This window comes from Coregonus clupeaformis, chromosome 17 (genome assembly GCF_020615455.1).
Source record: "Coregonus clupeaformis isolate EN_2021a chromosome 17, ASM2061545v1, whole genome shotgun sequence".
Classification (NCBI taxonomy): domain Eukaryota; kingdom Metazoa; phylum Chordata; class Actinopteri; order Salmoniformes; family Salmonidae; genus Coregonus; species Coregonus clupeaformis.
This window is the reverse complement of record NC_059208.1, coordinates 8551841-8566981: the sequence shown is the minus strand read 5'-3', so window position 1 is coordinate 8566981 and position 15141 is coordinate 8551841. Positions and strand designations below refer to the sequence as shown.

At 46.6% G+C, this 15141-nt stretch overlaps 1 protein-coding gene across 4 annotated transcripts in view; it reads left to right on the top strand.

Annotated features, from left to right (window-relative positions):
• LOC121586546 (CTP synthase 1) overlaps positions 1–15141 on the top strand; it is a 54472-nt gene that overhangs the window by 29899 nt on the left and 9432 nt on the right. For 2 of the 4 annotated variants that reach the window (XM_041903308.1, XM_041903305.1), the window contains exons 1-7: positions 9048–9269; positions 10463–10635; positions 13448–13618; positions 13977–14077; positions 14243–14443; positions 14571–14651; positions 14789–14940. In XM_041903308.1, coding sequence (XP_041759242.1) covers positions 10470–10635; positions 13448–13618; positions 13977–14077; positions 14243–14443; positions 14571–14651; positions 14789–14940 — 872 coding nt within the window. In that variant the 5' untranslated portion in view covers positions 9048–9269; positions 10463–10469. Of the gene's footprint in view, positions 1–9047; positions 9270–9357; positions 9812–10462; positions 10636–13447; positions 13619–13976; positions 14078–14242; positions 14444–14570; positions 14652–14788; positions 14941–15141 lie in introns of those variants that run through there. The other 2 variants (XM_041903306.2, XM_041903307.1) reach the window with 2 other exon arrangements.

Below are 15141 nucleotides of genomic sequence, written 5' to 3'. Positions count from 1 at the left end.
GGCAACTAATGCTCTCCAACATATACTCTCTGATTACAACCTCATTGATGCCTGGCAAGCTCATAACCCTAAAGCCAAAGAGGACACTTTCCATTCAAACGGGCACAAAACATTCTCCTGAATCCATTTAATACCATGATCTACTCCTCTATTTTCTTCAATCAAGAAAATAGAAATTTGACATATGAGCCTATCTGATCATCATGCTTACTACTGCCAGTTAAACATTTCTGAATTTCCTAAAAGAGCCACAAGATGGCGCTTTAATGTATCCTTATTACAAAATCATTACTTTCTGTGAATAATTTGAAACTGAATTGAATGAATTCATAATAATTAACAAAAATTCAGTCGATGACCCCCGGATTCTATGGGATGCCACCAAAGGCTTTATTAAAAATAATGCAACTGCATTTGTATATGGGTTGAATAAATCACAATTAAAAAAGATATCAGAATTGGAAATGTTGTTAACTGCATTAGAGCGTTCTCAACAAACACTCATTTCAGACCTCGATAGATATTACTCTTTCCAAAGTCAAGACAAACTTAATTTATTGATAAGACAGAGAGCAGAATTTGCCATCCATCGAGTTAGACTCAACCATTTTTTCCATGACAATCGTCCTAGTTGTTTACTGGCCAACAAGTTATGCAGTAATGATCAATTAGCTGATATAGCAATTATTGAATCTGAATTACATTAATGGAAGTTACAATCTATCTGCAAAATTAAATATTAAAGCTGATCTACCCCCTAAAAAAATAAAAATATTGATTCTGAAACAGGGGAATTACTATCAGAACCTAAATTAATCAATCAAAGATTCTCCAGCTTCAACTGTACACCTCTGATTGTAAATCCACACCAAGCCAGACTAAGTCCTTTCTAAAATAATTTAGAGCTCTTCTTTCAACAGAGGAAGCCACCTCGCTGGGAGACCAAATCTCTCTCAATGAACTCAAAAGGGCATTGGATAGCATGAATAAAGGCAAATCACCTGGATGGGACGGTATTCCTCCTGAGGTCTATTTAACATTTTTTAATCAATTAGGTCCACTATTGCATGAAATGATTAACAAAGCCGTTCACAAAAAAAGGTAAGGATGCCACCCAGTGTTCTCACTATCTTCCCCTATCTTTGATGAACACAGATATTAAACTGTTTTCCAAAATGTTGTGGTTAAGTCTAGACACTTACTTACCAAAATTGTTCCACACGGAACAAAGCCGGTTTGTTAAAAAAACGTTTATCCCCGGATTACCTCAATTGACTATTACATATTTTAAATGCTTCATCAGAAACAACAGCTCCTTGGCCTGTAATATTTCTCGATACAGAAAAAGTTTTTGATTTTTCTCCAAGATGTTCAAACGTTCATAGATGACCAATAGGGTCAAATAATAATCACAGTGGTTGTAGAGGTTGCTACAGGTCAGCACAGTAAATGTCACTTGGCTTTTCATAGCCGGGCATTTAGAGGTTGAAATAGCAGGTGCGGTAGAGAGAGAGAGTTGAAAACAGCAGGTCCGGGACAAGGTAGCACGTCCGGTGAACAGGTCAGGGTTCCATAGCCGCAGGCAGAACTGTTGAAACTGGAGCAGCAGCACGACCAGGTGGACTGGGGACAGCAAGGAGTCATCAGGCCAGCTAGTCCTGAGGCATGGTCCTAGGGCTCAGGTCCTCCGGGAGGATTCATATGATTCAGATGCTATATGCCAATCCCTCAGCCATAGTTATAACAGGCAATATCTGCTCTGCTCCATTCAGAATCACTAGAAGCAGCAGACAAGGCGATCCAAAATTAATAATGCCATTTTCTAAATGTATATGGCACGGTAGGCTAAACAATCCTAGATAAAATTAACAAACCTACAAAAAGGGAAAGATGTAGGAGGACTATCCGTACCAAACATTAAATAATATTTCCAGGCACTAGCATTTCGCCCAATCCTAAATTGGTTTAGACATGATTCTTCTGCCCCCTGGCTGAGTATAGAGAAAAATATGGTGTTCCTATTGCCCTGGAAGAGGTGGTCTTCACTGATTTATCCCTTAAACAATGTAAACTATGCATTGGTCCTATTATTGCTCACACAATTTCTATTTGGCACAAAATGTAAAAACAATGTAACTGGGAATTAAAATGGTGGCCTTTCGCATCCCTCCAGTGGTCCAAATGTGGAACCCGTACCCTTGCCGATATCATGGACAGTAATGGTTTGAAAGCATTCTAAGACTTGAAAGATACATACACATTACCAGGCAAATCCTTTTTTCTATATTTACAATTTAGGTCAGCTATGCTGGCCTATGGAGACCCTTGTGAAACCCAACTACCGAACCATCCAATTATGTTGTTTATAAATAAATGATCTGGTCAACTTTTGGAAAGCTCATATTCTGAGCTAGCCATTAAAAAAGTATGGTCCACAGATCTAATTGAATCTGAACAACCCTTTAACTGGAACTGTAACGATCCCGGCAGTCTGAGTCGGGTCCTGTCTGTGGACTAGTTTTTTCTGCTCGTGATCTCCAGTTTCCCGAGGGTTCTGGAACGCTCCGGGGAGCTCTCTTGATTTCCGCACCTGCATCCCATCAGCAATCTGCACACCTAGCCATGAACATCACCCGTCCGGAACCTTCATCCAACCTCTGCCTGGTGGTCGGCGGCTGCCGACCCATGATGGGATCAACCACTGCACCCCCAACAACTAATCAACGCCGCCCGCTCTGTTCCCTGGATTATTCAGCATCACTCTTGAATTGTAAATAAACACTCACCTTCGTTTCAACTTACCTTGTCCTGGTCTGCTTCTGGGTTCTGGCTTTGCAACTCGTGACAGAACGATCCGGCCAGTAATGAACCCAGCGGACCTGGACTCTGTTCGCCATGCCATTACCCAGCAGGAGAAGATGTTGGGCCATCATAGCACGGTACTACAGGAGATCGCGTTGTCAGTTCGGAACCTTTCTACCGGTCTGACGGAGGTCCAGAACCAACGCCAGTTTCCGGTGGAGGATCCACTACGGTTTCACCCATCTCGCCTGCCGCTTCTGGAGCTGTGTCCTTCCGTGAGCCCAAGGTTCCGACGCCGGATAAATATGAGGGGGAGCTGGGAAGATGCCGTTCCTTCCTTATGCAGTGTGGATTAGTGTTCGATCTACAGCCCTACTCTTATGCCACAGACAAGGCTAGGATAGCCTTTGTGATTGAGTTGCTGCGTGGTCGAGCGCTGGAGTGGGCTTCAGCCGTTTGGGAACGACAGGATCCCTGCATGGCTTCATACCAGGGGTTCACGGCCGAGATGAGGAAGCTCTTCGACCATTCCGTCCGAGGGAGGGACGCAGCTAGGCGCCTGTTTTCGCTTCGCCAAGGAACTCGCAGCGTGGCCGACTTCGTGATCGAGTTCAAGACGTTGGCTGTGGAGAGTGGGTGGAATGAGGAGTCTCTGCAAGCGGCCTTTTACCAGGGTCTGTCGGAGCAGCTCAAGGATGAGTTGATCTCCTATCCGGAGCCTAGTGACCTGGACAGCTTGGTAGCCTTGTCTATTCGGGTGGATAATCGAGTCCGAGAGCGAAGGAGGGAGAAGCAATGGGTTCCGTCCAACCGATCAGCTTCTCAGGTTCCAGTCGGGTCGTCAAACTGCGCGGCTCGCTAAAGTTGGGAGGACTTTTAGTGAGCCAGTTTCGACCTCTCAATACCTCTGTCAGACCCCGTTTCCCGGCTACCCTTATGAACAGGAATCAGAGCTTAGCGATTAACGCTTTTATCGATTCAGGTGCCGATGGAAGCTTTCTAGATGCCGAGTTGGTGGAACAGCTGGGGCTTTCCAAGGAGCAATTGCCGGAAGCCATTGAAGCTACCACTCTGGACGGCAGTAGTCTGGCACGTATCACGATGAGGACTGAACCGGTTAAGATGCTGTTGTCGGGGAATCATTCTGAGATGATTTCATTCTTCATTCTGCCGTCTTCCCATGTTCCTCTGGTCCTTGGATACCCCCTGGCTGAAGGAACACAATCCCACGTTCGATTGGGTGACGGGCAAGGTAACGAGTTGGAGCCTTGATTGTCATGCTAACTGTCTCAAGACTGCCTGTCCCCATTCGGTTCCCAGTCAGGTGATTGAGGCTAAACCCCCAGATTTGTCCCTGGTTCCCGAGACATATCACGATTTGGGGGAAGTTTTCAGTAAGCAGAAGGCTCTGTCACTCCCTCCCCACCGACCATATGATTGTGCCATCAACCTGTTCCCTGGAGCTGTCTACCCCAAGGGAAGGTTATACAGTATCTCCCGACCTGAACGTGAGGCTTTGGAGACCTACATCAAGGAGTCCCTAGCTGCTGGTCTCGTTCGTCCCTCGTCATCACCCCCTGGGGGCAGGATTCTTCTTTGTGGGTAAGAAGGATGGCTCTCTTCGACCGTGCATTGATTATCGGGGGTTGAATGACATCACGGTCAAGAACAAGTATCCCCTGCCCTTGATGAGTTCTGCCTTCGACTCCTTACAGGGTGCTACGGTGTTCACCAAGCTAGACCTACGCAATGCGTATCACATGGTCCGGATCAGAGAGGGGGACGAGTGGTTGACGGGTTTCAATACACCGATGGGTCACTCGAGTATCAGGTGATGCCGTTTGGACTGACCAATGCTCCAGCGGTATTCCAGAGTATGGTGAACGACGTCCTGAGAGATATGATCGGTCTCTTTGTGTTTGTTTACCTGGATGACATTCTGATCTTCTCGAAGGAACCTTCCGACCACGTCCAGCATGTCCGGCAGGTTCTGCAGCGATTGTTGGAGAATCGCCTGTTCGTGAAGGCCGAGAAGTGCGAGTTTCACGCCCACACGACATCCTTTCTCGGGTACATCATCTCCAGGGGAGAGATTAGGATGGACCAGGAGAAGGTTAGAGCGGTTCTGGAATGGGCCCAGCCCGGTACGAGATTGCAGCTCCAGAGATTTTTGGGGTTTGCGAATTTCTACCGCAGATTCATCCGGGATTACAGCCGTGTGGCCGCTCCGTTAACTGCCTTGACTTCCAGTATCAGGACCTTCAAGTGGAATCCGGAGGCGGATCGAGCGTTTCTGGATTTGAAGAGGCGATTCACCAACGCACCGATTCTCTCTCAACCGGACACGGCCCGTCAGTTCGCCGTTGAAGTGGACGCGTCTGATGTGGGAGTTGGCGCCATCCTGTCGCAGCGATGCTCCACGGACAGTAAACTCCATCCCTGCGCCTACTACTCTCGTCGCCTTTCGCCTGCGGAGAGGAATTACGATGTGGGTAACCGGGAGCTTCTCGCGGTGAAACTTGCCTTGGAGGAGTGGCGCCACTGGTTGGAGGGGGCGGAGCAACCGTTTATTGTCTGGACTGACCACAAGAATCTTGCTTACGTGCAATCGGCTAAACGTCTCAACTCCCGTCAGGCCAGGTGGGCGTTGTTTTTCGGACGATTCAAGTTTTCCCTGACGTTCCGACCTGGATCTAAGAACGGCAAGGCGGACGCCTTGTCCCGGATGTTCTCCAAGACGGAGGAGAGTGGGTCCAAGACCGAGACAATTCTCCCCCGGAACTGCGTCGTGGGAGCAGTTATGTGGAAGATTGAGGAGGAGGTGCTGGCGGCCCTTCGGACTCAGCCCGGTCCCGGTAACGGTCCACCCGGTCGGTTGTTTGTGCCTGAGTCGGTTCGTCCTGCTGTCCTCAAATGGTCCCACGCCAGCAAGATGGCTTGTCACCCTGGCGTGGCTCGGACAATGGCGTTTCTTCGCAGACGCTTTTTGGTGGCCTGCCGTGGCCGAGGATACTCGGGGTTTTGTTGCTGCCTGTCCAGTGTGTGCGCAGAATAAGAGTACCAATCGGCCCAGCTCTGGACTACTTCACCCCCTTCCTATTCCCCGGCGACCATGGTCGCATCTGGCCCTGGACTTCGTCACTGGGTTGCCCGCTTCTGAGGGGAACACGGTCGTTCTGACTATCGTGGACAGATTCAGCAAGTTCGCCCACTTTGTGCCAATTGCCAAGCTTCCCTCTGCCTCGGAGACGTCCGAGATCCTGGTTAGGGAGGTTTTCAGGGTCCACGGGTTGCCCAGTGATATCGTTTCCGACCGTGGCCCTCAGTTTACCTCTGCTGTCTGGAAGTCCTTCTGTTTGGCCATTGGAGCTACAGTCAGTCTCACATCTGGTTTTCACCCCCAATCCAATGGTCAGGCGGAGAGAGCCAACCAGAAGATGGAAACCACGCTACGCTGCCTGGTCTCTTCCAACCCCACCTCCTGGGTCTCTCAGTTGCCTTGGGTTGAGTATGCCCACAATACTCTCCCTACATCTGCCACTGGGATGTCTCCCTTCCAGTGCCTGTATGGCTACCAACCTCCCTTGTTCCCTTCTCAGGAGAAGGAGCTCTCAGTGCCCTCTGTTCAGGCCCATATTCGTCGTTGCCACCGGACCTGGCATTGGGCCAGAAAGGCACTCCTTAGAGTTTCGGACCGGTATCAGCTCCAGGCGAATCGTCGCCGGATCCCCGCTCCCACCTATACCATCGGAGATAGGGTCTGGTTGGCCACACGGGATCTTCCGTTACGGACTGAGTCTAGGAAGTTGTTACCGAAGTTCATTGGTCCGTTTGTGGTGGAGAAGGTGATCAATCCAGTGGCAGTTCGAATCAAACTACCGAGGACGCTCAGAGTCCATCCCACCTTTCATGTCTCCTGCCTCAAGCCGGTTTTCCTCAGTCCTCTGTTGCCTCCTCCGCCTCCTCCTCCTCCTCCTCGGATGATCGGAGGTGGTCCTGCCTACACGGTGCGACGAATCATGGATTCCAGACGGCGGGGCCGGGGTTTCCAGTATCTCGTGGACTGGGAGGGGTATGGTCCTGAAGAGAGGAGTTGGATTCCGCGGCGACAGATCCTAGATGCTGACCTCATCCGTGACTTCTACCGCCTCCATCCTGGCGCTCCGGGGAGTCCGCCCGGTGGCGTTTCGCCGGAGGGGGGTACTGTAACGATCCCGGCAGTCTGAGTCGGGTCCTGTCTGTGGACTAGTTTTTTCTGCTCGTGATCTCCAGTTTCCCGAGGGTTCTGGAACGCTCCGGGGAGCTCTCTTGATTTCCGCACCTGCATCCCATCAGCAATCTGCACACCTAGCCATGAACATCACCCGTCCGGAACCTTCATCCAACCTCTGCCTGGTGGTCGGCGGCTGCCGACCCATGATGGGATCAACCACTGCACCCCCAACAACTAATCAACGCCGCCCGCTCTGTTCCCTGGATTATTCAGCATCACTCTTGAATTGTAAATAAACACTCACCTTCGTTTCAACTTACCTTGTCCTGGTCTGCTTCTGGGTTCTGGCTTTGCAACTCGTGACAGGAACAGAATATGGAAAAAGATGACCTTGGCATCCCGTAATCCGAACCATCAATTGATAGATTTTAAGTTTGCTCACAAACTGTATTTAACACCATGGAAACATTTTACGATTAAATTGGCCCCAACTCCCATCTTTTCACTGTTCCCTGAATCAGGAAGGCACATTCCTCTATATGATGTGGGAGTGCCCTTCAGTAAAATGTTTCTAGGGTAAATGTTTAAAAATATATTTTGAAGTGCATGAATGTAAATATTGAATTATTTGCATCTATTATGTCACTTAACGATGATAGCTCCTTGAATCTCTCAATAAATCAGAGAAGATTACTGCTGGCAGGCAGCACTGCCGCAAAAAAATATGTTGGCTCTTAGATGGCAATCACCTCACTCTCTCCCAATTTGCCAGTGGATAAAGTTACTATTAGAAGTTATACAATTCTAATTATGGACAGCGAGAATTAATGGTTCTAGTCAAGGAACAATTGAGGCCTGGACAAATATACTTGACTCTAAAGAATTATCTCAGCTAAAGCCCAACACATACAAATGAACAATTCATAAAGCCCAACACATACAAACAAACATGTAAGGGATCAATAAGAGATCGTAGCTTTCAGCTGGATTCACCTGGTCAGTCTATGTCATGGAAAGAGCACTTGTTTCTAATACTTTATACACTCAGTGTATATACCTACTTTAATCTTTTTTTACTTTCTTTGCTTGCAGGCCCACAAGAAAGGGGTGGCATGGGGAAGGTTTTCTCTGGTCTCAGGGAGGGGTGGCGGGAGGGTGGGTGGGGGTTGCCTGATGAGCAACCCTAGTTGCTAGGGGGGTGGGAAGGTTTCCGGGAGAGGGGGGTGGGATTTGGATGGAGACATGTTGGCTAGGTGGGATGGGGGAATGGGATGGGAGGTTGGGGGTTGAGGCCCACTTCTTTTTTTTTTCTTTTCCTGTTTATACTGAATTTATTATGACTTAAACTCTGTATTTTTTTCTTCTTCATTTGAGTGGCAGCTTACTAGTACATGTTTTATAAACGTATCATTTGAAATGGATAATGTACCTGTAACCCCCCCAACAAAAAAATTTGTAAAAAAAAAAAAAGTTTTAAAAAACTCAGTCAACCTACCCCCAGGTAGAACAGATGAGTTTGAAAGTGGATGTGATCTTGTGTTTACATGTAAACAGAATTATAAAGGCCTAGGTACCAGGGGTAGAGCGAAGAGGCATTGCACCGCTATTGTACTCCCTCCACTGCAGAATATATAATATATTTTCAAAATATGTATATGCATTAAAGACAAAGTTGATTGTTTCCTAATGTATTTATTGCATTTTTCTGCCATGTACAGACCGTCAAAGCAGCCAGCAAGGATTTTAGATGGCGCAACACCGCCACCTGCCGGTTACCCTGCTCATCATAAACTGTAAACACGCACGTCCACAATCATGTGGATTGTTCGGCGTAATCTGGTTTGTATCGGAAATCATTTGACTATTTTACTCACAATCATGCAATTATGATGAAAATGTAGAAATAACAAAACAATTGCAATAACGATTGGCATATTGATATAGCTTAAACCCAGAAAAAATCAGAATACAATACTTACATTTCCAGCGTGGTGCATGCGCAGATCCTACGCAACCTTGGGGTCCTCGACCACAAGGCCACCCTTAGTCGCGCGTCTTTTCTGTAGTGCTCTGGTAGTAGATTTGCAAATCAACACGTGTTGGAACTTGGAGTGGATGGATAGTACATTTTAATTAAATTACTTTTTTTGAATTCGAGATTTTAGGAAATAATTAAAATTGATATACATTGACAATTTAAAATCAATCAAGTCCAAAGATTTACCATTTGACCGCGGTGCACCATTTCTTTTTGGTGAGTTCAAAAACATGCTTTGTGAACATTACTACAGCCCTGAGGTAGCCTAGCCTGTTGTTAGCTCAATTGACGCGATGGAGTCAATTGATGATGATGGCATCCTCGGGCTAGGTGACCTTGGAGTCAGCATTTTATATATTCCTTGTACTGTATTATGACAGGTTTGGGCGCGTGGTACATCGATGCATTGTCCTAGGTTAGGATTCAGTTTAGCTAGCTAGCCGGCTAGTGTGGCTCAAAGTTACTGATAATGGGATAGGATAGCAAGCTAACTGTGCTGTAGATAGCTAACGTTACGTTATATGTTGCAAGACCTGTACCACTATTAGGGAACTCGTGTTACAACTTTGGCACGTGGGCTAACTGCGATATTTATTAACGAACTCAATTGTTGTACATTGTTGCATTTACTTGGTTGTTGTAACCACTGAGTAGCTAGATTTCCTATTTAAAAGAATTAGAAAAAAGTAACGATGATCCCTTAGATGCGCGCGCCCTCTTTGTCCTTTATTTCTCTGAGCGATGTAGCCACCACACAGGTACTGTACCACATAGTTTCTCATACTGTACCGTCTTTGCATGTACTGTACCACCGTGCACCTTGTCAGTGATAAAGCTGACAGAACGATATAAATCAGCAAGCAAGAGAGGTGCGCCAGCAACTGGAAATGTTCCTGTTCAAATCCCAAGTCCGACTGGGAGGATTCTAGGTATCCTACACCTAGATGCCATCTCCTGCCGTTGTGCCCTTGAGCAAGGAACTTTAGCCCTGTCTTTTTACTTTAGTGTGGCTCAACCAGGCAAGTCAACCCCTCAGATGGTGAAAAAATTGCTCTAGAGTATTTTGTAATCAACATCCCCCCAATCCCGAGGGGAAGGAATGTTGATTACAAAATACTCTAGAGCAATTTTTTCACCATCTGAGGGGTTGACTTGCCTGGTTGAGCCACACTAAAGTAAAAAGACAGGGCTAAAGTTCCTTGCTCAAGGGCACAACGGCAGGAGATGGCATCTAGGTGTAGGATACCTAGAATCCTCCCAGTCGGACTTGGGATTTGAACAGGAACATTTCCAGTTGCTGGCGCACCTCTCCAACTTCTAGGCTACCTGCCGCCTCAAGTAGCTACTATAACCAATTAACTACAGTATTGTACATTGATAAATTATCCGTATTATTGTGTCCTACCCAGTGCCACAATGAAGTACATCCTGGTCACTGGTGGTGTCATCTCAGGCATCGGGAAGGGCATCATCGCATCCAGCATGGGAACCATCCTCAAGTCATGTGGTCTGCGTGTCACCGCCATCAAGATTGACCCCTACATCAACATAGATGCAGGGACCTTCTCTCCGTACGAGCATGGTGAGTTAAGGAGATGTTCTTTATCATAGAAATAGTGAGTTCTATGAAAATGTAATTCGATTTCTATGTTCTGTATCCCATCAGTTTGAGATATGTCTTATGTGTATGCGGTGTAACTTGGTTCACAAAATAGTTTTATGCCATGCATGATCTACACCAGTGCTTCTCAACGGTGAGTCCAGGGTCATGAAACAGAAGAAAATGCTAACTAACTATTATAGGTTGATACTACACTGTCAATGATATTATAGGCTTTTGACTCTGTCAATCACCACATTCTTATTGGCAGACTAAATAACCTTGGTTTCTCAAATGACTGCCTCGCCTGGTTCACCAACTACTTCTCAGATGGAGTTCAATGTGTCAAATCGGAGGGCCTGTTGTCTGGACCTCTGGCAGTCTCTATGGGGGTGCCACAGGGTTCAATTCTCGGGCCGACTCTATTCTCTGTGTATATCAATGATGTCGCTCTTGCTGCTGGTGACTCTCAGATCCACCTCTACGCAGATGACACCATTTTATATACATCTGGCCCTTCATTGGACACTGTGTTAACAAACCTCCAAACGAGCTTCAATGCCATGCAACACTCCTTCCGTAGCCTCCAACTGCTCTTAAACGCTAGTAAACCTAAATGCATGCTCTTCAATCAAACGCTGCTTGCACCCGCCTGCCCGACTAGAATCACTACTCTCAGTGGGTCTGACTTAGAATATGTGGACAACTATAAATACCTAGGTGTCTGGTTAGACCGTAAACTCTCCTTCCAGACTCACATTAAGCATCTCCAATCCAAAGTTAAATCTAGAATCGGCTTCCTATTTCGCAACAAAGCCTCCTTCACTCATGCCCTCGTAAAACTGACTATCCTACCGATTCTTGACTTACATTTACATTTTAGTCATTTAGCAGACGCTCTTATCCAGAGCGACTTACAGTTAGTGAGTGCATACATAATTTTTTTATTTTTCATACCCCCGTGGGAATCGAACCCACAACCCTGGCGTTGCAAACGCCATGCTCTACCAACTGAGCTACATCCATGCCGGCCATTCCCTCCCCTACCCTAGACGACGCTGGGCCAATTGTGCGCCAATCCCCATGGGTCTCCCGGTCACGCCCGGCTACAACAGAGCCTGGATTCGAACCAGGATCTCTAGTGGCACAGCTAGCATTGCGATGCAGTGCCTTACACCACTGCGCCACTCGCGATGCCATTTACAAAATAGCCTCCAACACTCTACTCAGCAAATTGGATGTAGTATATCACAGTGCCATCTGTTTTGTCACCAAAGCCCCATATACTACCCACCATTGTGACCTGTACGCTCTCGTTGGCTGGCCCTCACTACATATTCATTGCCAAACCCACTGGCTCCAGGTCATCTATAAATCACTGCTAGGCAAATCCCCGCCTTATCTTAGCTCATTGGTCACCATAGCAACACCCACCCGTAGTATGCGTTCCAGCAGGTATATCTCACTGGTCATCCCCAAAGCCAACACTTCCTTTGGCCGCCATTCCTTCCAGTTCTCTGCTGCTAATGACTGGAACGAACTGCAAAAATCTCTGAAGCTGGAGACTCTTATCTCCCTCACTAACTTTAAGCATCAGTTGTCAGAGCAGCTTACCGATCACTGCAGCTGTACACAGCCCATCTGTAATTAGCCCACCCAACTACCTCATCCCCATATTGTTATTTATTTTGCTCATTTGCACCCCAGTATCTCTATTTGCACATCTTCTTCTGCACATCTATCACTCCAGTGTTAATACTAAATTGTAATTATTTTGCACTATGGCCTATTTATTGCCTTGCCTCCATAACTTACCACATTTGCACACACTGTATATATATTTTCTATTGTGTTATTGACTCTGTTTTGTTTTATCCCATGTGTAACTCTGTTGTTGTTTTTATCGCACTGCTTTTCTTTGTCTTGGCCAGGTCGCAGTTGTAAATGAGAACTTGTTCACAACTGGTTTACCTGGTTAAATAAAGGTGAAATAAAATAAATAAATAAAGTCTGAGAGCCGTAATTCTCATATGCCATGATGAGGCCTCCCAAGTACTATTCTCTGTTTGTTATGGAATTACTTTCTTTGCTCAAACTCAGTTGTCAGAATCATAAAATGTTATTGCCATACAATAAATGTTACTAGGAATGTGTCTTGGTGTCCTGTGTATACAGAAGGGTACCTCAACATCAATAGTCTAGATCCCGTGTAGCTCAGTTGGTAGAGCATGGCGCTTGCAACGCCAGGGTTGTGGGTTCGATTCCCACGGGAGGCCAGTATGAAAAAAAAAAAAAAATGAAGGAAAATGTATGCACTCACTAACTGTAAGTCGCTCTGGATAAGAGCGTCTGCTAAATGACTAAAATGTAAAAAAATCCCTCAAATTTAACTCTGGACCTCGAAGCCAGTTCCACTGCATTTTTTTATTTGTTCCCCTCTAATCAGGGACTGATTTAGACCTGGGAAACCAGGTGGGTGCAATTAATTATCAGGTGGAACAGAAAACCAGCAGGCTCTGGACCTCTGGAAGAGTTTAATACCCCTGGTTTAGATCAACATCGATACAGATGGAGACGTGAACATCCATTCAAATATACAGAATCATGTCCCTCTCTCTGTGTCTACGTATGAAAAATGTATGCACTCACTAACTGTAAGTCGCTCTGGATAAGAGCGTCTGCTAAATGACTCAAATGTAAATGTAATGTTTGCGTGTTGGCTAGGGTTTTAACCATGCCACTCGACTTCTTACAGGTGAGGTGTTTTAACCCTGTTCCTCTGGTCTCCCTCCAGGTGAGGTGTTTGTGCTGGACGATGGGGGTGAGGTGGATCTGGACCTGGGGAACTACGAGAGGTTCCTGGACATCAGACTGACCAAAGACAACAACCTGACCACAGGCAAAATCTACCAGTCTGTCATCAACAAGGAGAGGAGAGGAGACTACCTGGGAAAGACCGTACAGGGTAAGACTCCCTATAAGACGGTGCGGGATAAGGGCTTGGATGACTGGTAGAAACACTATATACAAGGGTTAGAGGAAGAGCTACCAGTCTGTCATCAACAGGAAGAGGAGACTACCTGGGAAAGACTATACAGGGTAAAACATAGTCATGCTGGGAGAGAGACTGGGTATACAGGAGCAGACCCTTGTTGAATACTTGATGTGCATTTGATTTAGCTTGTGTGACATGGCAGTTCTGACCTCAGTCCGATATCCTACGAAGAACCAATGATAAAGAGGAAGGATATGAGCTATCAAGTTCTCTTGTCATTTTCTCTACTTCTCCAGACTAACTGTCCCTGTTTGGTGTGTCCTTGCAGTGGTGCCCCACATCACTGATGCCATCCAGGAGTGGGTGATGCGTCAGGCCAGAGTACCTGTTGACGATGACGGTGTGGAGCCTCAGATCTGTGTCATCGAGGTAAGAGATTATGGGTATGGTAAACAATGGTAGATCAATGACTTCCAGAGAACGTTGCTTGGTTTGATATTAGTGTGACATGTACTTGAGGAGTAATTTCAGGCTGGGTAGACTAGTTGTATTCCTGTGTAATGTATTTACCGGTATGTCTGTTTATGTGTACAGCTAGGAGGCACTGTGGGAGACATCGAGAGCATGCCTTTCATCGAAGCCTTCAGGCAGTTCCAGTTCAAGGTGAAGAGAGAGAACTTCTGTAACATCCACGTCAGCCTGGTACCACAGCCCAGTGCCACAGGAGAGCAGAAGACCAAACCCACTCAGAACAGTGTCAGAGAGCTCAGAGGACTGGGCCTGTCTCCTGATCTGGTGAGTTAAAATTAACCCAAGTTTTTCTAAGCATAGCAAGTTATGACAGTCATAACCACTTTTCTGTACATTTAGTGCAAGGATTGTCTTGTTTGCTAATTGTGTTTGTGTTCTCAATACCCTCCAGATCATGTGTCGCTGCTCCACTCCCCTGGAGAACTCCGTCAAAGAGAAAATCTCCATGTTCTGTCATGTAGAACCTGAACAGGTAAGACCTGATCCTACAGTCATACGCTAGGATGGAACACGACACTGGCTCAATAAATCTTCAAGGAAAGATGAATAAAGAAGCACCACTGAATCCTCTAGTTGTGACTGAGTGTGTGCTCTCCCCTCCTCCCCCAGGTGATCTGCGTGGCAGATGTGTCGTCCATCTACAGAGTGCCTCTGCTACTGGAGAACCAGGGGGTGGTGGGCTACTTCTGTCAGAGACTAGACCTTCCTATAGAGACACGCCCCAGGAAGATGCTCACCAAGTGGAAGGAGATGTCTGACAGGTGGGTGTGTCTGACAGGTGTGTGGGCAGGCAGTCTCTGGGACTGGTAGCACTCAATTATTTAGACCAGGGCTCGGTTTCCCCAAAAAACCGGGCCCAGGGCTGTTCATTGTCGGTCCTTCTAATAAGGGACTAATTCAGACCTGTAGAAACAAAAACAGTAGTGTGTCGACCCTCCAGGACCGGAATTGAACAACCCTGA